This window comes from Pseudopipra pipra, chromosome 1, assembly GCF_036250125.1.
Source record: "Pseudopipra pipra isolate bDixPip1 chromosome 1, bDixPip1.hap1, whole genome shotgun sequence".
NCBI lineage: Eukaryota > Metazoa > Chordata > Aves > Passeriformes > Pipridae > Pseudopipra > Pseudopipra pipra.
Window position 1 is genome coordinate 16329406 of NC_087549.1, and position 24873 is coordinate 16354278.

Genomic DNA, 24873 nt, shown 5'->3' on the forward strand with positions numbered 1-24873 from the left:
AAGTTATTTTGTATTGATTTTTTCCCCTGAAACTGTAAATCCTGCAAAATAGCAAATGAGCACAGCATGAAAACTGTTCCAGAACCTGACTGATAACAATATATAAGTATACACCCAGTTTTAATATTTGAGGATGAACCAGAATTCATAGGTTGAATCTCTGCACTGGTTCAGTAAAACATTTCAATGCACTCGTGCTTCAGTTTTATTTAATTAGTACTTATGTTTGGATTGTATTTACAAGGTAAGGTTTGGGTAGCAGGGATAGCTGGAGGGGTGACTTCTCTCAGAAGAGATCAGAAGTTGTCCCCATATCAGACAGAGATAGTCCTAGTCAGGTCCAAAACAGACCCACCACAGGTCAAAGCAGAGCAAATCAGGCAAGCTGGTTGCACCTCTGTGGTAACTTGTTTAAGAAAGTGTAAAAAATGCTGCACAACAGCAGCTAAAGGAGACAAGTAAGAATATCTGAGAGAAACAAGACCACAGACACCAAGGTCAGAGCAGAAGGAGTGCAAGGAGGTGCTCCAGACACCAGAGCAGAGATTCCCCTGCAGCCTGTGGAGAGGACCATTGATGCAGGTTGTACCTACAGCTCATAGAGGTCCCTGGTGGAACAGAAATCCAACTGCAGCCTGTGCAGAACCCATGTCAAAGCAGGTGGATATGCCTAAAAGAATCTGTGACCCCATGGAGACCCCTTGGGGTAGCAGGTTTCTGGCAGGACCCATGACACCATGGGGGCCCATACTAGAAGAGTTCTTGGAGAACTGCAGCCTGTTCAGCCTCACATTGGAGAAGGGTGTGAAGAACTATTTCCTGTGGGAGGACTGAAACTGGAGCAGGGAAAAAGCATGAGGTGGAAGGATCAGCACAAAGTGTTACAAACTGACTGCAACCCCCATTCCCTGTTCCCCTGTGCCACTCTGGGGGAGAGGAGGAGGCAGAAGAGTCAGGAACAAAGAAGAGAATTTAAGCCTGGGAAGAAGGGGAGTGGAAAAATGGTGGATTAAGTTTTGGTTTTGTTGGTCACTTTCCTACTCTATTTTTAATTGTCAGCAAATTAAATTAATTTTCTCCAGATCAATTTGTTTTGCCCATGACAGTAATTTGTGAGCAGTCTCCCTGTCCTTATCTTGACCCATGGGCTTTTTTGTTCAATTTTCTTGTCCTGTCCTGCTGAGGGGTATTAATGGAGTGACTTGGTGAGCACTTGACAGATAGCCAAAGCTGAATGACCACAACTTGCATATTTATCTGTCTCCTATGTATTTAAATATTGTGAAAGTGTTGAAGATATAGTAAAAGAGAGAAAACAATAGTTAAGAAAAAGTCACTTATTTAAAATTAAATGTGAACTTTTAGATAAGGCCATAATCAAGAATACTTGTTTGTTGATGGTACATTAGAGAGTTATGCCTGTAATAAGAATGCAAAGGAATAATGTTAGGAAAAGCAAGTAGTTTTATTTCAAAGCATGAGTGTTGGACGTTGTTTCTACACTTCTATGATGTACCACTGAAATTACTGGACTCATCATGAGTGCATTATAGTGCAAGGAATTGTATCATAATTGCTTCAGCATTACACAGAAAATACTGTTCTTTGCATGGTATTAGTTCGACATAATTATAACTCTTTAATATTGCAATGAAATGCAGATACACAGGTAATTATGGGGTTTCTAAACTATGGAATAGATAAAACGTTTACAGTGTTATCTGGAACAACATTCAGAAATGTTTATAGTTTTCAGAAAAAGGTGTCTAACACTGATTAGAAGAACATAAACTTGTTGAGGTTAAAAGAAAATGAGATCTTTTACAAGTTACATTTTTTTTTAATCATATATTGAGGAACCTGCATGTATAAAGTCTTTGCTTATATCAGTGCTTTAATGTGTTCAGTTTTGATTCATGCTAACATTGCCTTACTGTTCTGAGCACAATACTGCTGCTTCGCATGACTGCTAAAAGGCATAATTTTTGATTTTTACCTTGAAGTCAAAAATCTCATTGATGTATAAATGAGGATTTGCCATTAAGAATTTTTTATAATGGCAACAACAAATAATATGATTGTATTCATTATAACATGACAATATTTATAACATTTTGTTCCACAGCTGTGAGAACTATGAGAACTTATTGATCCTGATACTTCAGAGCTTTTCCTTGTTGCATCATTTGCAACAAAATAGCTCAGAAATTGAGAATCTTTTAAGGCAGAAAACAACAGATGAAAGATCGTGAAAGGATCTTTACCTCTGGTGTCAATGGCCTAGTTCCAGGACTAATTCTAGCTAATTTTCTTCCCTAACTGATTTCAGAAATAAGTTTGATAACAGCACAATATAGATGAAAGAAATATTTTCCCAGGAATTTGTCTGCTTCTTTAGCTTTGTACTGCATTATAGTTGATCTCTTGCCTAATACAGTTAATCAGACATACTGTTCATGCCCGAGCCTTGTTGACAGTAGAGCCATGATTAAATATCTCAAACATGGCCAGAGGTGATAGTGAGTTCACTATTGAAAAATAGAATAAAAATTACTTGTGAAAGGAAGGTCATATGGATGGGAGTCAATAGAAAAGGTGCACTGATGATATCAGTGAGTTCACCGTATGTTCATTGTTCTTGTGCATGTTTTTTTGCATTCTTATTCTTGTATCAGGATCCTGTTCTCTGGAGTTTATCTGTTTAAGAGAAAAAAACCCTTTTTCAATAATTAATATTATAATTAGAAATAAATCTATGATACGCCAAAGCTCTGAATAGTGATTCAGTGGAAAAAGAAATATGGGCAATCGTAACTTTGTACATAACTTTGTAACAGTGAAATGTCTATCATTGCCTGTATGGTATCACAGCCAATAGATTCTTTAAACCTCCTTGATGGTTTGTACCTTGCTTAGGAGATACTGGAGTGGTTGAAATTCCCTGTGATCAGTACCCTCACATGTAAGGCTTCTCCAACAGTATATGATGGAGGAAATTCATGGACAGTTTTTCCATTTCTCTTTTGTCTTAACATGGTTTCCATCTATTTTTTTATATACACCAATCAAGTGATTGTTGCCACTGTTTTATCCATGGCTACTCTGGACTCAAATAAAGCTGTGTTGGTCAAAAATAACAAAGCTGTAGTCCCAGGGATATACCTGAAAGAACATCCAGGAAAATCATTCCTTTACGTGGAACTCTGAAGATGCAACAACTTTTAAAGTTCTTTGCTTTGTTCTGAACTGTGATGTACATATTATTAAGTCCTTGGGTCCCTTGAAAAAATTCTTGTAAACAGCTGCTCAGAAATGAGAACAAGGATTTCTTAGTTTTTACTTAATTTCATTACATTTCTCACACCTCATAAGGGAAGTTATACCTGAACATCTCATAAGATATTGTATAAACTCATCAGTTAGGATCTGGACCATGCTATGTATTCCCAGTAGTGTATTCTGACATTAGGAAATGGGATAATTTTATGTTAACATTTTCAGTAGTAAATCTTTGTATTTTTGTGACTTAATTCACATCCCCTGCCCATTGCATTTTTCTACAGATTTTCTCCTAAAAAATTAAAACTTGTTTTCCTTTAATTGTTTCTGTATAAGATCAGGTGCTTGAGCAGTATTTCTTAGTAAGAAACAGCTGGAAATATTGTTTATAACTGTTCTGGTATTGCATTTGGTTTATTTTATTTCAGGTATGGACTGTATGCACAAAAAGAAAAATGCAGGCTGAATTTTAAAGTTACGTGCATCTTGCTCCAGACCGCTCTTTTTCTCAGGTCCTGTTATCACAGAATCACACAGAATCAACCAGATTGGAAAAGACCTCTGAGATCATTTAGTCCAACCCATGACCCAACACAAACCTGTTAACTAGACCATGGCACTAAGTGCCTCTTCCAGTCTGTTCCTAAATACCTTCAAGGACGGTGACTCCAACACCTCTCTGGGCAGCCCATTCCAATGTCTGATCACTCTCTTTGTAAAGAATTTCTTTCTAATATCTAACCTAAACCTCCCGTGGCACAGCTTAAGACTGTGCCATCTTGTCCTACTGATAGTTGCCTGGGAGAAAAGACCAACTCCCACCTGGCTACAACCTCCTTTCAGGGAGTTGTAGAGAGTGATGAGGTCTCCCCTGAGCCTCCTCTTCTCCAGGCTGAACAGCCCCAGCTCCCTCAGCCACACCTCATAGGGCCTGTGCTCCAGTTCCTTCACCAGCCTTGTTGCTGTTCTCTGGACCTGCTCCAGCACCTCAGTATCCTTCCTGGACTGAGGGGCCCAGAACTGGACACAGTACTCCAGGTGTGGCCTCACCAGCACTGAGTACAGGGGCAAAATCACTTCCCTGGACCTGTTGGCCACACTGTTCCTGATCCAGGCCAGGATGCCATTGGCCTTCTTGGCCACCTGGGCACACTGCTGGCTCCTGTTCAGCTTCCTGTCAATCCAAACTCCCAGGTCCCTTTCTGCCTGGCTGCTCTCCAGCCACTCTGTGCCCAGCCTGTAGAACTGCATGGGGTTGTTGAGGCCAAAGTGCAGGATTCGGCACTTGGCCTTGTTAAACATCATACCATTGGATTCAGCCCACCTCTCCAGCCTGTTCAGGTCCCTCTGCAGAGCCCTTCTACCCTCCAGCAGATTGACACTCCTCCCCAACTTGGTGTCATCTGCAAATCTACTAATGGTACACTCAATCCCCTCATTCAGATCATCAATAAAGATATTAAACAGAACACAGCACAACGCTGATCCCTGGGGGACACCACTAGTGACTGGCTCCCAACTGGATGCAGCCCCGTTCACCACCACTCTCTGGGCCCGGCCATCCAGCCAGTTCCTAACCCAGCAGAGAGTGCCCCTGTCCAAACCATGGGCTGCAGCTTTTTCAGGAGTGTGCTGTGGGAGACGGTGTCAAAGGCTTTGCTGACATTCAGGTAGACCACATCCACAGCCTTCCCCTCATCCACCAGACGCGTCACCTGGACATAAAAGGAGATCAGATTGGTCAGGCGGGATCTGCTCTTCCTAAACCTGTGCTGGCTGGGTCTGATCCCTTGTCCATCCTGTAGGTGCTGTGTGATTGCACTGAGGATGATCTGCTCCATAACCTTGCCAGGCACTGAGATCAGGCTGACTGGTCTGTAGTTTCCCGGGTCTTCCTTCCATCCCTTCTTGTGGATGGGTGTCCTATTAGCCAGCCTCCAATCATCTGGGACCTCCCCAGTGAGCCAGGACTGTTGGTAAATGATGGAGAGCAGCTTGGGGAGATCTTCTGCCAGCCCCCTCATCACGCTAGGATGGATCCCATCTGGTCCCATGACTTGTGAGAATCCAAGTGGCTCAGCAGATCACTAACTTCTTCCTTCTGGATAACAGAGGGGCTATTTGGCTCCCCATCACTGTCTGTGAGCCCAGGAAGCCAGTTGTCTTGAAGACTTATGACTTATTCTTCATTCTAACATACAGTTGGTTTATCCATGGACTAAAAGCCCTTCTTAAAAGCAGATAGCAGTTTGCATCCTCTGAAGTGGAGCAGAGAAGCCTAGAGTAGAAGAATTATTCCTTTTAGATATTTGTGTAGAAAAACCATAGGTAGAGGAAAATAATGATTTCCAGTGGGCTTAACAAAGCCCAGATTCTTGATTTTTCCCTTCTAAAGGAAAGGCTACAAAATGATCAATTTAAATTTAACTACAAGCTAAAATACCAGTGAAATCTGAATTAGGGCTAAAGTTAACCAGAGTTCAAGGCTTGTAAATTACACTTGCTGATTTTTTTCTAAGCCCCAGTGACAGAAACACTGTGGAAAATATCAGTGCTAGAATGACAGACTTTCTGACAGATCTCAGCCACATTCACACCACATATTGTTCATCACCGTGCATCAAGGAGAAAAACAAGCAAAAGGGTTCCTTTAAAAAAAAAAAAAAAGCTGTTTTTCCAAAATTGTAAGGAGAAATTAAATATGTAAGCTGACTGCTAAATTTAGATGCATCTGAAAACTAGGCCTGATTCTGTTAATTTTATATGGTAGGAATTTTTTAAAAAAGAAGTTTTATGTGATCATGTGTTATTTTTTGTTTGTCACCATCATATTCTAAATTTTGCATTGCATGTATTTTAGGCATAACATATTCTTACTACTTGCATAAATATATTCTTTAAAATGCTTTCTTTAGAATATAAGTTTCCAAAGTTTGCCAGTGTTCACATTCTTATCTTTTTATCTATTTCATTTTGAAATAATTTTGAAATCAATAACGATTTATGCCTGACAGCTGGGAGACAGTTCAGTTTTGATATTGGTTTTAAAGAATTTTTAAATTATTATTATTTTTGCTAGAGATTTCTTTGGTTGGTTGGCTGGATTTTGTTTGTTTGTTTGTTTTAATTTCAATTATCTGTTAGGAATTCTGTTACCTGAATTTTGATGTAATGGCAGGGCTTACTGAAAATTTATGACATCTATTTCCAAGTGCTGTAGTTCCTTACTTTCTGAGAAATTTTTGAAATAGTTCAAAATATCTGAGAAACTCCTCACATGCTGTTTTCTGCCAGTCTGAAAAATTATACTGAAGGAATAACTTGCAACTGTTACTGAAATAATATTAAATATGGTTCTTATTTAATCACTCTGTATTAAAATAATCTTTTCTAATGTGTTTTTACATTTTATTCTTCCCTTCCTCCTTCCTTACGTCATTAAGTTGCTGTTTTCTTCCCGAAAAAAAAATTAATCTTTTTATTTCGGAGGTTTTTTACTTTTTTAGGCCAAGTCAAAAATCAGCAAAACAAATTCAGCAAAATGCTATTTACATTTAATTTATCACAGCTGTGTTATTTTGTTAACCATGTCAAAACTGTCAGTGGAACATTTCCTAAGCTTGCTGTTAAGCCTAAACCCAGTTGCCATTCATATATAATCATGTTAACGGTATAAATCTCAAGCAGGCTGGGTGCTTCAAAATGAACTCAAACACTCATTTCATTGAGTTTGTTTTGGTCAGGCCTGTTGGAACAAATTGTACTGCACCTCTTTTTACAAGCAAATGTCTCAAACTTGGCTTTCCCTAAGCCTAGTGTGAAGCTGTACCACGGGTCATCCAGACAGTGAAAGGATAAGAAAGTATGAGCATACTTAAACTCTCTCTAAACTATGTATTTTAAACATAATCCTATTTTTGATCCATGTAGATTAAAAAAGCTTGTACTGTATTTATCAATAGGAGATAATAAATTTTTATCCAATATGAAAATAGAAAATATAAAAATATTTGAGTTCTGATTAAATTTCTTTGTAGTGTTAGCTACACTATTCTTCCATGTTGTTCACGTACAAGTTAAAAATATCTGAGTCACATATATACTACAGTTAAAGAAAAAATTCTTAGAAATATATGTGGACAGAAGTGCAATTTTCTCAGCAGAATAAAGCCCAGAGGGGATCCAGCTATTCCTATGACGGGAATTTAGCAGGTTCATCTGTGAAGGATAAATTGGTGAATGATAGCATTTGGAGTCAGGAGGTACGTGCAATTGTAGAGTGGTACAAGACTTTTCCTTCCATCCTGAAATTTTGCTATAGGTATACTTTCATCATGAAAGGAGGACAGGTTCATTTTCTTAAATATTGTAAATTTTGCTAGGCTAATTTTTTCCTGCCATTTCTGTGACTATAGGAGTGATGTTTCACACTCTGAAAATAGAATCTACCCATAGGGAAGGGGTGAGATTGTGCCTATTGCAATAAGTTCAACAAAAGTAATTATTTCTGTTTCAGCCATCAATGAATTTAGATTCTAGCTCTTGCCTGTATTTCAGGTATTGACTCCACCTTTAAATGTTGAATTTTAGTTTTAGTTCTGTTTGACTTTCTATAAGTTCTTAAAATTATATCTCCCATCCACTTTGAATGCAAACATTTTTTCTAATTTGTGCTTATGAATATGCATACCCAAGCTAGAACTTTTAAAAAGACATATGCATATGACTAAGAGACTCTGATAGGAAATTTCCAGTGCTCTTGCACTGTGAATATTTGAGATGTTTCAGTCTTTTTTGTTTGATGAATTTTTGGCAGAGACTTGTCACTTTCCTCCATGGTTGAGTTCACTTGGTTGCTCTTGCAAGTGATCTTTATAGGAAATTGTTCTGCTCAATATATACCTTTTCTGTTTTCTATGACAGAACTCCTTTAAAGGTTCATAGTACCATTCTATGGTGGGCAAACCTTGGCTGCCTGATGCCCACCAGGCTGCTCTATCATACTCCCTCCTCAACAGGCTGGGGAGAAAATACAATGAAAAAGATCATGGGTCAAGATAAGGACAGGGAGATCACTCAGTAGATACTCCTGTTTGCAAAACAGACTCAACTTGGGAAAATTAATTAAATTTATTGCCAATCAAAATAAAGTAGAATAACAAACAATAAGAACAAATCTAAAAGAAGCACCTTCCTCTCACCCCTCCCTTCTTCCCAAGCTCAAATCTCTCAAAGCTTCTCTACCTCTCCCCCTGAGGTGCACAGGGATGACAGGGAATGAGGGTTGCAGTCAGTCAGTAACATTGCATCTCTGCCACTCCTTCCTCCTGATGCCCTTCCTCTGTTCCAGCATGGGGTCCCTCCCACAGGCTGCAGTTCTTCAAGAACTCTTCTAGTATGGGCCCCCATGGTGTCATGGGTCCTGCCAGAAACCTGCTACCCCAAGGGGTCTCCATGGGGTCACAGATTCCTTTAGGCATATCCACCTGCTTTGACATGGGTTCTGCACAGGCTGCAGATGGATCTCTGTTCCACCAGGGACCTCTATAAGCTGTAGGTACAACCTGCATCAATGGTCCTCTCCACAGGCTGCAGGGGAATCTCTGCTCTGGTGTCTGGAGCACCTCCTTGCACTCCTTCTGCTCTGACCTTGGTGTCTGTGGTCTTGTTTCTCTCAGATATTCTTACTTGTCTCCTTTAGCTGCTGTTGTGCAGCATTTTTTACACTTTCTTAAATAAGTTACCACAGAGGTGCAACCAGCTTGCCTGATTTGCTCTGCTTTGACCTGTGCCGGGTCTGTCTTGGAGCCACCTGGAACTATCCCTGTCCGACTGCCCCTATCAGCTGCCAATCTCTTCCCACCAAAGCGACTCCTGCAGTCCCTCCATACTGCCAAAACTTTATGATGTAAAGCTATTACACATTTATGATGCAAACTGAAGGTGATACTTGCAAGAATGTCTGCTGAGACTTAAGTCACCAGTATGATTCCTGTGTTTCCTTCAGGATGTGTAGCTGCCCATTAAGTTAGACTGACATCAGTTAGTGATCTCTCCGCTTTTTTTTTTGAACAAATGGCTTATCCTGTGTGGGATTAAGAAGGGCAGACTTCTATGCTGGATTCAAGGATATCCTTTCTGAGTAACTACTGGAAGGAAGAACAGAAGCAGGGGCAAGTTAATTAGAAGTCCTCAGTCTCTTGCTATGATTGCAATCACTTTGCTATTTAAGAACAATCATTTTTTTTCCTTTTTTAAGTTCTGACTGAGCTTAGTTTTATAAGGGAAGAATGATCATGAGGTTTTTCATTGTAGTTTTACAGATCAGTTGAATCTTTTCCTGCTTATTCCTCTTACTATCTGTTTATAGTGGTCCTGGCCAATCACACTTTTTTTTAGGCTATCTAGAGCATCTTTGTCTTCCTGTGTGTGGAAATTAAAACAAAAAAGTTATTAGAGCAAAAGACCACAAAAATATTTCAGTTTTTTTCCTAACATATCTCCTTAGAAAGTGGCAAAATATATTGATGATAATCCTTTATTTAATGCAGCTGAGGATACTGTTTGCTTTCTTTGCAACAAGGGCTGGCTCGGGTTCAACCTGATGTCAACCAGAACCCCCAGGTACAATTCTGCAAAGCTGCTTTCCAGTTGGATGACCCCCACTGTGTACTGGTATATGAGGTAGTTCCTTCTCAGAGGCCCAACTTTATACTTCCATTTGTTGAACTTCATAAGATTCTAACTGGTCCATTTCTCCAACCTGTTGACGTTCCTCTTCATGGCAGCATGATCCTCTGGCATGTTAACCACTACTCCAGTTCTGGTGTTGTGGCAAACTTGCTGAGAGTACACTCTGCCCCATCATCCAGACAACCAATAAAGATGTTAAACAGGACTTGTCCCGTTGTTGACCCCTGTGATACACCACCAGTTACTGCTCTCTAACTAGATTTTGGGCCACTGATAAATATGCTCTGAGGCCAGACTTCCCGCAGGTTTTCGATCCACTTCATTGTCTCTTCAACCCACACATCAACATCTTGTCTATTAATATCTTGACAATGTCAAAGGCCTACATGAAGCCCAGGTAGAAAATATCCACTGCTCTTCTCTCATCCACCAGGTGAGTTATTTAATCATAGATGAATTTCAAAGTTGGCCAAGCATAACTTCCCCTTGGTAAAGCCATGCTGACTACTCCTGGTGATTTTCTTGTCCAAAATATTTTCCAGAGTTAGCTGCTCCATTGGTAGTATTAATGTTAAATAAAATTATTCCTAGTATAAATAATTTAAATAAAATTATAACTCAGTTGTATAATAAATGATGGATTCAATATATTTCCCTTCTGAAACTACTCTTCTATAATCAAATATATAATAACACAATTATTTTGATGGAAGGACCTGTGCTTCTGTGGAAAATTAGGGAGGGAAAGCCTATCAATCAGACAGCAGCATTTCATTAGCTTATACCATCAGATATAAATGCATATCATTTACTTACTGGGAAGTACTCAGACACCCTCATCACAAAAGCAATTAACCATCCTGAGGGCATATGAGGACACTCAGATACAAACAGGATGTATTTTCTTCTCCTTGCGAGTTTCTCTTCTACCAGTGAAGAAGGTGACCAGAAAATTCTTTTTGATTGATGAGCAAAGGGTGGGCAAGACATTATTAGCAGTCTTTAGGTGCCTTTTTTTTTCCCCTAGAGTTAACAGTGAAAATTAAAGAAATTTGGTATCTTATGGATATATTTCAGTGAGGTAGATTTCTTGCTGCTGCTACGATGTTTGGATCATTCATATCATGGGGTTTTGCAAGATAAGGTCTGGAAAAATAGATTTCTTGGTAGATCAATAACAGTGTTCTGTCACTAGAGAGGTGCGCAGAATTTTCAAGTTCAAGCATTTCTTCTCTTGCTATCTTTTAGGTGCAAATGCCATTCCTACACCATTTTATAGTTAGTTACTGTGGTGGGTTGACCCTGGCTGGATGCCAAGTGCCCACTAAGGCACTCCATCTCTCCCCTTCCCAGCTGGAAAATGAGATGTAAAACAAGTTCTAGGTTGAGATAAGGCAGTTTATGAGAGAAAAAGAAAAGAGAAATCAAAGAGAAAAAATAAAAAGGAAGAGGAAAAAAAATACGTTTATTCTCTACTTCCCATCAGAAAGCACTGTTCAGCCACTTCCCGGGAAGCAGGGCTTCAGTACACAGAGCAGTTGCTCCAGAAGGCAAACATTGTAAATAACAAATACCTCCCCTGCCTCCTCCTTTCCTTACCTTTTATATCTGAGCTGATGTCATATGGTATAGAATATCCCTTTGGCTAATTTGGGGCAGCTGGTTTACTTGTGTCCTCTCCCATGATCTTGCCCACCGCCAGCCCCTTAATGGGGGAGGAATGTTGAGAGACAACGCGGATGTTGTGCCAGCACTGCTCAGCAGTAGCCAAAACACTGGTGTGTTATCAACACTTTTCTAGCTACCAATGCAAAGCACGGCACTTCTAGGGCTGCTGTGGACAAAATGAACTCCCATCTCAGCCAGACCTAATACAGTTACTGTCTAGTAATTTCCTTCAGTGTCTAGATCAAAAATTTTATCTTCTTCTCTCATATCTTAATAAAAAGTGAAATTAACTTAATTTTATAGAAAGGCACTAGTAATTTTTAGAGGTAGAATGTAGCTCATTTAAGCTGTATCTTGGCTTAATTTTTAAGTACTCTTCTAAGGAGAAAAGATTCATAACACCTTTAGAAACTTCATCATTATTTTCCCGGTAAAATGTCATATTTTATGGAGTGAAAACTGTATTATACATCTGAAAATATTTTTAGAGTTACATTTGCATTGGAAGATTCAGGATAAGAGATGAATATATGGAAATATATGCAATTATATAATAAGGAACTAGATACACATATTGAACAATTGTCTGGAAAGCCCATTTTCTGGAACATATCTTCCTGAGCACGTGCTCTGTTTGAAAAGCTCTAGGAAGTTCTTGAGGTAGTCATTAACAATTCAGTAAAACCTTTTCTCATTTTACTTCTGAGTTGGATAATGGACTCAATTTTGCCCAAAGATTGGGTTCTAAAGGGTATACTCCAAGGCTCAGAAAAAAGATACATCTACTGAAATTTGTTAGTAAATGGATCTCTGCTCCCACTGATTCCTTTGAAAAAGTCCTTACAAAATTATTAGAGACTAAAATGCATCATCATAATTTTCAAAAAGTTATTTTCTGAAAAGGACTTTTTTTTTTCTGTTGAGATTGGATAATATTATTAGTATTAATGCCTTTTTATTATTATTTATTTCTGGGTTTATAACTTAAATTTAAATCAGGTATTCAAAGTTGTTTGTTGTTCTGGGTTTATAAATAGCAAGAGCAGGCTGGGATGTCGAGAGAATGTTGCCTCCTATTTATCTACATCCATTTATTTTTTAGGGAATAAATAGGTCAATATATTTTATTTTTAATAATTTGGGGTTTTATATAGATGTGTGTATATGGAGGAACAGAAAGTACAAGATTCCTTTATCCTCGTAGTAGTGTCTAGGGACATATTTATTTTCATCCACTGAAACAAAGTTCAAAATATTATTAGCCTGTATCAGGTTAGTTTTAGTAGTCTGATATCTGCTGGATATATCACAAATGCTACTGTAAAGGCACAAAATTATGGGGACTACTGAACGTCTCTTTCTGAAAAAAGAAGAAGATAGTACATATTATATTGCCTAATTTAAAGATATTCTCCTCAGTTCTGAAGCTGTACAGATACATATCTGATATCATTACTCGACTCATAATGTGTAAAAAGATAGATAAAGACTATGGTGATAAAATGCCTGAGATGAAATTCTGCATCTTTGAAATTTTTCTGGTGCCTGTCTTCCAGAACCCGCTTTTGATAGTATCATCCTCTTATTAAGAATCCTGCAACTCAGGTGTATCATTGGTGAAATATTTTTGTTCATGGTATTGTTCCCTGACATTATTCCTGACCACTGAAAAACATTTTGTGGTCCCTCCGCGTTTTTAATTTATTTTTTTTCAGCTTTGAATGAGATTTTGGGGTAGTGAATAAATACAATAAATGCATAAATATATTATAGCACGCTTGCTGCTTATATGGATCAATAAAAACAATGGGTCTTATTTCATTTATATTAATGATGGTTTAGTCTTGCTCTGGGAAACTGGAAAAAAAGATTTTACTTGAATTTATAGCTCAAGAAAGAATACTTGCCCCTGTACTTCTGATTACTATGCATCTACTAACCAGATCAATAGCAGCATTTAGTAATGTTAGTCTGATTTAAAGTATGTGGTATATAGTAATAAATCATCACAGTTTTCCCTGAAGTGTTTATTCTTATGAACAACAGACTAAGACCTAGAATTACCTTAAGGTTTTTCTCTAATGTTAAACTAATTCAAGGATGCCACCTACCTTTGGTTTGCCATTTTTAACTTTTTCAGAGAATGAGCATACAGACTGTTAAATGACTGGTAAAACCAGAATTTTTGGAAATTTTATTAAAATGTTTTAAGTTATTTACTCATCTTACCTAAATTTCAGGTTTTATTTTTAAAGGTTCCGGTACACTCAGCTTTTAATGCTGGTATCATCAAACACCTTTTCAGTATTCTAAAGGGAATAGTCAATATAATAAGCACAGCAAATCCAGCCATCTTTGAACGTGATCAAACTAAATTTGACATTGTAAAACAAGGACTGTAAAAACATATCACTAAGATAACACTTATTTTCTTGCTTGTTGGCATATTTGCAAGGATTTCAAGTACATTTTGTATTGCACATTGTGTGCATTTGCATGTCAAAGGTAAACAGCAAAGGATGAATTTCCAAAAAATATACAGTTTTTTTACAGTTGCAATATGAAAATATTTGCTATGTAGCAAATTGGTTTTCTGACTGTTTCATGTTGTATATTGACAGCTTTGCTCTCGCTCCATTTGTGCAAATTCCCCTAAAACTCAATGTCTTCAATATCAGTTGACAAGCGTATTTGTTAAATAAATGGCAAGTTTACTTTACCAACTCCAAAGTTTGTGCTATAAATCATCTCAGGTTTGGTATGTGAAACCTCAGTTGAATTGGGTTATGTATTAACTCTTACATACACCTTGCTTACCTTTTAATTACCTGGAATTATGAAGTACTTCATTGATACTATAGAGTAGTTATTAGCATTGATACTATATAGTAGCTACTATAAAGTAGCTATTAGCAGTTGGTTTTAATCCTCTTCTGTCAAGGGTATGCCTGGTAAACAAAATTATTTACTGTCTCAAGGAATAATGTTTTATTTTTTGCTATACATAAAATATGGTCCTTTTTGGTGATTGCTGTTTCTGGTTCTGATTTACCACTGTCAGTTTTGCACAAAGTTGCAGCATTCTCTAATTTTCAGTTGACTTAGAAACTTTTAAGAGGAAATCATGGTAATAGAACTACAAGAATAAGATTATCACATGTTAATATTCCAGATTTATAGTCAGTTGCTATAGCATATTTTGGTTTTTAATATATTCTTAAATCATTGCCGTTATTAATAACATCATTGCTACTTCTTTCTCAAAAATGTGACTGTTTCACAGAATATGATATGAGACAGATATAGACTAATCTATGCATGTGTGGCTTTATGGAACTACACTTTTCAATGTCATACCTATCCCATTATCACAGTTCTAGGTGAGTTACAAAGAGAGTGAGCCAGAAACCTTGTAACAAAACATCATTTTACTGAAAAATATTAATCGAGAAAAACCAAATAATAAACTTTTTCTTTTTCATGTACATTTATTTTGATTAAAAATAAAAAAGCTTTCTTATCTCAGAAAATAATTTCAGAGTGCAGAAAAAAGAAAGGTTATATCAGAGCAGCCAGATCACAGCAGAATCATCAATAATTTGAGAATTCACTAGAGAGCAGTGGAAAAATTGAAGCTGAAGCTTATGATTTAAACACAAAAATCGAATTTAGTTATTTTTTTCATGTTTCACAGTACTCCCTAATGAGTCAGATATTTTCATGGAGTTCTGTTACTTTTTTATTTTTGAGCATTGCTAAAAAAGAATGAAAAAGGTCTTACATTTTTCCAGTGAAATGAAAAATTTTTTTTTGTCGATCCTAATAAAAAAAAAGGTGTCTTGAAACTGACATTTTCCTTAACCTCTGTCTTCTCCTTTCTGATGAAATACATGTAGTATGGGTTATTGTTGATTGTGCTAACAAAATCTGTTTTAGCTTTCTGACAAAGCTTATAAAAACAAGTACTTCAACTACAAAAAGACAGATGCTTTGTATCAATTTGATGGTACTCAAGTAAAATAAAATATCTGAAAGGATATTAATTAAAAAAAAATACTGTTCCACTTACTAAGAAATATCTGATAATGAGATTAGATTTCTTTGTGTGTTTAGTGGAAAACATGATTAAGATTTCAGAGGATGAATTAATTATGCAATTTTGTAACATCTTGGTTTTCTTACTATTATGCATAAGTATTGATGTTTTTGCTGCAGTGTTATTGCAAAAATGTATTTTACTGTTAATAAGTGCAATATAATTTCAAGTTGAATTCAATACTACTAGCATTATTTGCCTCTGTATTATTGTGGAGTCTTTGTTCTGTTCTGATGTAACTGCACATCTAATTACACATAATTTTAAAGTAGACCAAAAGTAAGACACTTTTTTTAAAAAATTGTGAATGAATATGTGTCAACCTTAAATCTAGATGTGGATTTCTGTTTAAATTCTTATGTTTAGGCTTACAACTTTTGTTACTAGAACAGCACAAACTATCAAAAATATTTTTTTTAAACTAAGATTAAGAAGATTTATGAGTGCTTTTCTCTGCTTTACTCAATTAAAGCAAATCAGCTTCTTCCCTACACAATTTCCTATGCCCTGCCTATCTGTGCCCTCTTGACTCTCTGTACTTGACTGCAGTCCCTGGGCTATGATACACACATACACATGGACAAACATATTTATATATGTGAGTATGCCAAACTGGCTGTTCCTCAGTGTACTTATATTCCCATTTACACCTCTAAAGGAAAGTGTTTCTCTTCCCTTTGGACCAAGTTACAATCCTCATAACATACATCAGTTTTCCAACTTTCCTATCCTGGCTTTTGTTCATAGAAACATGTCCTTCTTTAATTACCAAAACCCCAGTGTAACAAAGTAATATGAGCTTTCAAGGACTTGATATTAATCCATCAGAATGGCATAGACGTCTTTAACCACAAACACTCTCAGTTCTCAATTATAACTGTCATTAAAGGCAATTTATTAAAGCATTAAAAATTCTTACATATAAATATTCTGTCATTTTTATCTATATGAAAGTTTGAGAAACTTCTATTATTTTACATAGCGACAGAGTAACCATGATTAGTACTTGGGTAGCAACAATGTGCTTTATTTTCTTTTCTAATAATATGGCTGAATTTTACTCTAAGTGAAAAATTCATTGTTTTCTTAAAATGCAGCTGAATTTTTTATCCTTCAGCATAAATATGCATACAGTGATTTAACTTACAGGATATTAAAAATGGCCATGTTTCTGATACTTTTATTTTACTAAGAAAATTACTTTTACTTTTGATGCCTCTCTATCCTACTTGAGCCAGATTACAGATGTCAGGAGTAAATTATATTCTTCACCTTCGCTGCATTTACTCAGTGAGGTACAATTATTTAGGTGATATTTGAAGACAGTTGTATTGCACAAAGTGCAATTAGTTATATTGCCCTTTGAGTATATATTAATCAAAATCTAATGCAATTATCCAGAACTGTAATAAACATGTAACAACTACATAAATAAGTAAAATTATGGTGCTTTAAGGAAGTCAGCAGAGTGATGATACCTGTAAGTTATTATGAACCAAACCCTTTGGGTTAATTACAATAATTTATTGTAAAATATGCTAAAGTTGCATGCAATTATTAATTAGAAGATATATTTTATTTACACTGATGAAAATCTTATTTACAGACTCATCTCTCAACTACAATTATTTATTTCTAAAATATATTTATTTATTTTATTTCCTAGGTTATTCAGATAAATTTTGAAGAATTTGATCTGGAGATTGGTTATGACACACTGACAATTGGTGACGGAGGAGAAGTGGGTGATCCTAAAACTGTGCTTCAAGTGTAAGTCTTTTGCATTTACAATTTGTATGCATTGAAGAATGTAATTAGTGTGGTTTTGGTGAGACTAAATAATTATTAGGATCAGGTAAATAACAAAAACTAATCTTACCGAACTTCTAAAATTACTGAAGGTGACAGTTTAAATACATTGTTGCATAATTACTGCTCTAAATTCAGAAAGAGATGAGCTAGATATCACAAAAGAAAAAGATAAGCTAAAATTAGAAGATTTTAAGATGCATAGTCTGGACATTCATGTGTAGACGTAAATTTTAGGTGCTACTGTGCCACCTTTATAAGTGTGTTCTCAAATTGAAAGTGTGTAAGAACATAACTGAAAATAGATAAATGGACAACTTATACACAAACTTTTACAATCTCCTAGCAAGGTTAACATGACAAAAGATATGCTATAGAATGTTGACCTTTAAGTGCTTATTGACTATCATGGATAACTCAAAAAGCAAGTTAATATAGTGATGAAAATTACTACAGAGAAAGGCTGAATAGGATATTAGCTAAACCACATATTTCAAAGAAGCACTGAATATTGAATAAGATTCTTATCATCCATTGACATTCTTTTAGAATATGTGAGCCCAGATATATAGACATATAATATACTTAACAATCATCGATTAACTTCAGAATCCATATTTCTCAAATACTTAACTTGTGGCACTAATTTTTGTTCATTCCACAGTCACTTGAAAATATGCAGAACACTGTAATTAGTATTGTTGTCTGTCATTTTATGTAGTTCCAGTTCTGTTCTGAATAAATAATTCAGTATTTTCTAGGAGAAATGAATGCCTCTTAAATTACATTGTATTTATTTTTTTTCAAATGGAAATCAATTTTATGAAAAAAAAAAAAAAAATCCAAACCGCAAGTGTGATTTATTGCTTAGAAACCATATTTTGCTTGTAAGGGATTGTCTAATATTTAGAAAATAATTTTTTAGAGGCCAAATATTATTTACTTGTTATTTTTAAATAAACTGACCTCCAGGAAGTACCTCATGTTATCATTAGTTCAAATGAGTTAGAAATTAAAACACAGATAAGAACAGAAGGAAATGTGAGAAAAGTTTAGTACAAAATATGTTTAATCATAAAAAAAAAAAGAATAGCAAAAATAGGATTCCTTAGAATTATATTCACTAAGGTATATTTAATGGAAATGTATTAAAACAACTTTGTGTATTGCAGTTTTCCATTGTTCACCATTAGAATGATATCAAGAATTAGTTTGCTTGAGTACCCTGAAACCAAGGTTTGCCTCTTTCTCTGTCCTAATTTCACCTCATTAATATTACAGCTTTGAACAGAACATACAGCTTTTTCAGGATTTGCAGATTTTTATCATGAATTCCCCCTCAGATTTGTCATTCAGAAGATAGATTATCTGACCTTCTGGTTTTTTAATTGGTTTTGTAGTCATTCTATCTTTTCTGTTCTGTTCTACTTTGTTTAATATCTTTGTCAATGGTCAGGACAAGGGTTTGAGTGCACCCTCAGTCAGTTTGCAGACAACACCAAGTTGGTCAGGTGTGTTGATCTGCTGAAGGTTAAACAATGAGGTGAAGCTCACGGGTCTGTAGTTCTCTGGATCTTCCTTTCTCTCCTTTTTAAAAATGGGAGTGATGTTTCCCTTATTCCAGTAACCAGGGACTTCAGCTGACTGCCATGACTTTTCAGATATAATGGAGGGTGGCCTGGCAACAACATCCAGCAGTTTCCCCAGGATCTTGGATGCATGTTTTCAGGCCCCATAGACTTTTGGCTTTTCAGTTTTGTCAAATAATATCAAACCTGCTCCTTGCTTACAGTGGGAGTGACCTTCTCCCCCAGCTCCCACCTAGAGGGTAGGGGAAAGAAATGGGAAGCCAGACTGCCAGTGAAGACTTAAATCAAAGAACTTATTGAGTACCTCAGCCTTCTCTATATCCATTGTCACCAGTTCTCCCTTCTCATTTATCAAGGTGGTCACACTCTCCATGGCCTTTTTTTCCTAACCAGTATTAGAAGCATTCATTGGACATTGTTCCAATGTCAAACGATAGAAGAAGCTGCCCAGAGAAGTGGTGGAGTCACCATCCCACCACTGGGATGTGTAGATGTGGTGTTTAATTACATGGTTTAGTGGTAGACTTGGCAGTGTTTGGTTAACAGTCGTAATTGATGATCTTAAAGGTCTTTTCCAGCCTAAATATCTGACTCTTAGCAATGAGAAGACCAGGATTTACACAAGTATTTCAGGTTCAATTGCTTTAGGGTAATGCAAAGTCTCTTCAGTGGATTGTAGATGTGTTAATTGCTTCTAATAATAAATGTGAGAAGTGGGGAAACACTGTAATTTTTATTTTATAGGCAGTACCAATCATTAAAAATATATTTCTGATAATGCTGGAATTCAATTTCTGCTATTCTTAGATTCCTAAACTATATAGAATCTTCTCTCATGTAGAAAGAACCTTTATTAAGTACCAATTCACCAGGTGTCATTAAAATTTAACTGAAGTATTATTACTGAATTACAGTATGCATTGAGGCACAGTAAAATAATATTTTAAATTTTGAGTAATGTGGTAAAACAGTCTGTCCAGCTTGTAATTCATTGAACATGTTAGTATTTTATAAAAGTATTTCTGATGACAACACTTAGTTGGGGAGAAATGATGAACATACAGTATTAAACTTGTCACAAATGTAAAGGAATTCTGAAAAATTTTCTTTAATAAAAAAGTTAATTAGAATTTTCAAGTGTTAACATATGATAAGAGAATCTGTTCTGTAAATAATTAGGTAAATAATTTTAAAGAATTATTACTATAGTGATCCTGGAAAAGCAGAAAAGAGGTACCTCATTAATTAATGGGGTTTTAATATTACGTAACATTGTATAATCAAAATGTATATAAATCACAAGTATATTATTTTTGTTTACCAGTGGAATGATTATTCTGTGATCAGAAGTAACAATGGTGAAGTTATTAGGATTGAAATGCATAAAAAAATTACATGGAAGATGGAACATAATCGAGTACTGTAAAAAGCATGTAAATCTTTTCTCCTGTGGGCCATGCAGACTTTGTCTGAGATATGATGCATAACAAATATATCAGCTGTTGTATCATTTAATTTTTGGATTTTAAATTTTAAAATAATTATCTTTCCTCCAGAAAATTGCTGAAGAATATTAGTTTGAATATGTCTGGTTTACATGTTGATAATGTCAAAACATTTATCTTCCAATTTATCAGTTAATCAGGGAACCTATCCAAGTGCTTAATCCTCTAGTTTTACTGGGCACTGCTTGATAGGAAGGTTCACAATTGAAAACTGAAGTTAAGTGGCATTTCAATAGAACTATGCTTCCTAAATTGATAATTGCAGTCCTGATTATTCCTACTCTGTGGATGTTAATCACAGAAGTAGCTAAACTGCAAAGCCTTTTCAGTACTTGCCATTAAGTTTCCCTGAGTGCCTGTAGTTCTGAGCCTATGTATACGTGGACCCAAAAATGTGAGTTTGCTCCACCCTAGTGTGAGTCTGGCACACAGGTGAACCGAAAGCTATACATTTTTTTGTCTCTTTGATAAGATGACTGATATGAAGGAATGTGTTAAGCATTATTACCAAGGGATAGAGGGGTAGAAGGAAAACAAATGGTGGATCCTCTTTCGTACATCAGTCCCAGCAGTTTTTCAGGATGTTTGGAAGTTTGCTTTCAGCAGGTAGTCCGACAGTTGCTGCAGGTGACTTTTAAACGCAATATGCATCTGGGCACGGATTCCTGTAACACACGTTTGGAAAATCCAGTGCACAAGACATGAAACTCATTCTTAATCTTTTTGTATGCTTGCTGTGTTGGGTGTGCATGCATCCAATCTCCCATATTACAGACTGTCTTCTGCAAATGGAGAGTGTTGGAATCTTCTGAATATCCTCTAATCCAGCCTTCAGTGTACTCTCTCAGGGGGAGAATGTGTGTCACTAGCATGTGGGAGGTGTAGTTCTGGAGTCGTAGAGGAAGAGGTGGAAAACACCCTGCTGAGTATTGTAACTGTTAGGCTTTTTAATAAAAAGAGAGACTTCATAATCACATACTTCCATTTCTACTGCTGACAGTGTTCACTGTTCATCTTTTGAAAAGGAAGGTGTAAGAACTTGCTTCCAGGAGAGAAATCCAGGTAGTGAATCCAGGGTAGAGGAAGCCACATGAATCCATGGAAAGAAAGAAAGAATAATTCACAACTTAAGAATTGTGTTATTATCTTAAATAATTCTTAAATGCCATTTTTTCTGAATCTCATTACTCTGTGGCCCCTTCCCAACTCTCTTACAGGGATCCTGAAGGACTTAAAAATAGAGCAACAAGTGATTTATTGTGCTAAGTGTTTATCATAGGAATTATTCTGTCTGACACGACAGAGAGATAAATATTCTCAATGGCCTTAATATTCAAAAAATATACTGTCAATCACCAGTTACAATTAAAAAACACTGTTAGCCATTACATCAGTGTTGTTTCTGAGGAACATCCTGTTAATCTACTAGTTTGGCAAAGACTGAACTCACTGACGACACTTTCCCTTAGTGCAGGAATGAGCAGTTAATACGTTTTGGCCAGGCATTTACTTGTTCTGTTCTGGCAAGAGGCTTTGTAGTAGCTCCATCTGTGAACACAGATGTGGGAAACAGACATGAATTTCTCCCACAGTAGAGCATTTCATACAGAAACAAGCTAAAAAAGACCAGAGGGGAGAACTAAAATTAACTGCAAAATGTATTTAAAACAGTCCATTTGAAGTTTCAGCTATCTTTAAAAAATGGTTACAACTGTGAAAAAAATGAACTAACAGTTTGCACTCTTATACAGTCTTGTGCTTATGATCCATTTTACAAGAATGGAAAATATTTTCGAACTTTTCAGCATTCTGTTCCAGATGATAAACTTACCAAATTTGAGACAAAGTTTTGGGAAAAAAATGTAATATGACATAAAACTGCAGCTTTCCAAACATTTCCTTTTTGCTATCATATTATTTCATTCAGCAAACAGAATGAATATTTAGGGTTGCATTGACTTGCAAATTTTTGCAAACAATATGAAAAGTGAAAAAAAATAAAAAATAAAAATCAAGTTTAGTTCTTTCTAATTAATCACCATCCTGCAACCAACATTAGAAGGTTTTAAAGTTGTGATATTTGTTATTTTTCTTAATGAAGAAGCAGATGTCAGACTGTTCTTCCATTGTTGTGGTAGAGGTGATGAGGGGAGGAGAGAGAGTGCAGGCAACACATGGACCATCATAATAGTGTTGCTATTTAAGAATAACAGCTTCCTTTTCAACATGCAAGGCATGTATTCCAAAGTGAGTAGTTGTATACCAGAGAAATCAAAGAATCAGTGTAATGCCTCATTATGGGCTTCTAGTGCCTTTGATATGCTTGCATGTACCCAAGTCATGCACACAGGGATGCCAGATAAGGTTCAGGATTAGGGAAGTTACGTGACTTTCTGGACCAGCAACTGAAATATTTCAACACAACGTGAGTAGTAGTTACGTGTGTTTATAGGCTGCAATCAAATTTGCAGTCATTGGAAACTTGAGAGCTGTCTTGGCTAGCGAGCTGGGAGATAACAAAATTAGTGTGAGCTGAATGCAATGAATTTATAAAACATAAAAAATGCTAAAGAGTTATTTAGATTCCTTACAAAAAGAGAAAAAAAATCTAGTTACTTAAATGGCTTAACGGATTTTTTTTTCTATCTATAGGTTAACTGGGAGCTTTGTACCAGACTTAATTGTGAGCATGAGCAATCAGATGTGGTTGCACCTTCAAACGGATGAAAGTGTGGGATCAATTGGTTTCAAGGTTAACTACAAAGGTAATGATACAACACTGGAAGCACATGTAATGGTGTACCAAAAATTAAGACAATATTATGAAATGTTTTTCTTTCATATTAGTAGATGAATTCTATTTCCAGTTCTTTCAGTTTTAAAAACAGGAAAATGCAAGCTGAATTTAAAAACCATAGAAAAAAGTTAATTTATTCTCTTAAAGGTCTTATGTCACATGAAACTGCACAGCTTTTATTTGCTGTGTTCGGTTTATTTGCAGTTCGGTTTTGGCATATAGTTTTACCTTTATTTTATGGTATTTAATATTGAAAAATATTAAAATGAAGTAATTCTTTGATTATTTAAAGCTAAATGTGTAAAACAAATGAATACTTCCAACATTTTTTTGAAAATTAATTATGCCTATCACAACAGAAAAAAAAACACTGCAAGTGAAGAACTCGAATTTCTGCTGAGCTTGAGCCAAGACAAAGAACAACTTACCTAATAATGTTCTTTATGATCTTCAAGTGCATAATGCACAATATAAAACAGCTGTTGCTATTTGACATTTCTGGGAGAATAGGCAGTTTTTATAGACTATGAACAGCAAAGTCAACCAAAGACTAAAGTACAACATATACATACATATATATGCAGTTCTATATTATTGCAGAATTAGTTACGTGTATTATTCTTATACTACATTTAACAGAGCTGCATGTATTCTTGTAAGAATTTTTTTTATTGAATGGTTTCTGCCTACCACCCAAACCAGATTATAGAAAGTGTGATTATTCAACAAAAAGGGAGAGAAGAAAGACAAAAAGTTAAACCAGTGACTGTGTGTATTAGAAATGGAGCTGATGTTGCTGAGAATGGGAAAATGGAGTGAATAAGTGTACTGAGAGTAAACCTGTACAATGTGACTTGCTGGCTTTTTTTCTGTCCATAACTTTCCTTTGGCTTTCCATGTCTATTAAGCCCCATAGTGGTATGGCATGAGTGCACTTCGCTCTTAATATCTCGTAGACTAAGACAGAAAGATCTTAGTACTTTGTTGTATGGTGGCCATTAAGAACAAGGATTTCCACATTCCAGCTGTTGAAAGGGGTAAGAAAAATAAATAGTATAAACAAGTTTAAGAATTTGTTAATATAGCAAAACTTGAAACATAGCTGAGTGAAAAAGGAAGTGTTTTAGATCTGAACTCCAAATAATCTGCACAGGTTAAGCTGTTGATTCTATTATTTACAGGATTCTTTTCTAGTAAAATTAATTTTGCTTGCAACAATTTTAGTTTGCAGAAGGCACAGGATTATTGTCTATTCTTATAATGTACTACTATGTCTTGTTTTATTCATGAGTTACATTTATTCTTAGAAGCTATAGTTCTGCAAGAATAAAATTAATCAAATATGAATAGGTAGAAGGATACAGAAAGGGTGAACATTCACAACAGCATCTCCATATAATCAATTTTGTGATTGCGTGCCTAGATATTGAGTCTGTA

At 35.9% G+C, this 24873-nt stretch overlaps 1 protein-coding gene across 4 annotated transcripts in view; it reads left to right on the plus strand.

Annotated features, from left to right (window-relative positions):
* Positions 1-24873, plus strand: part of CSMD3 (CUB and Sushi multiple domains 3) — a 605903-nt gene that overhangs the window by 286370 nt on the left and 294660 nt on the right. For all 4 annotated transcript variants that reach the window (XM_064646451.1, XM_064646458.1, XM_064646466.1 and 1 more), the window contains 2 exons: positions 17403-17506; positions 23292-23404. In XM_064646451.1, the coding sequence (XP_064502521.1) occupies positions 17403-17506; positions 23292-23404 (217 nt within the window). The remainder of the gene's footprint in view (positions 1-17402; positions 17507-23291; positions 23405-24873) is intronic.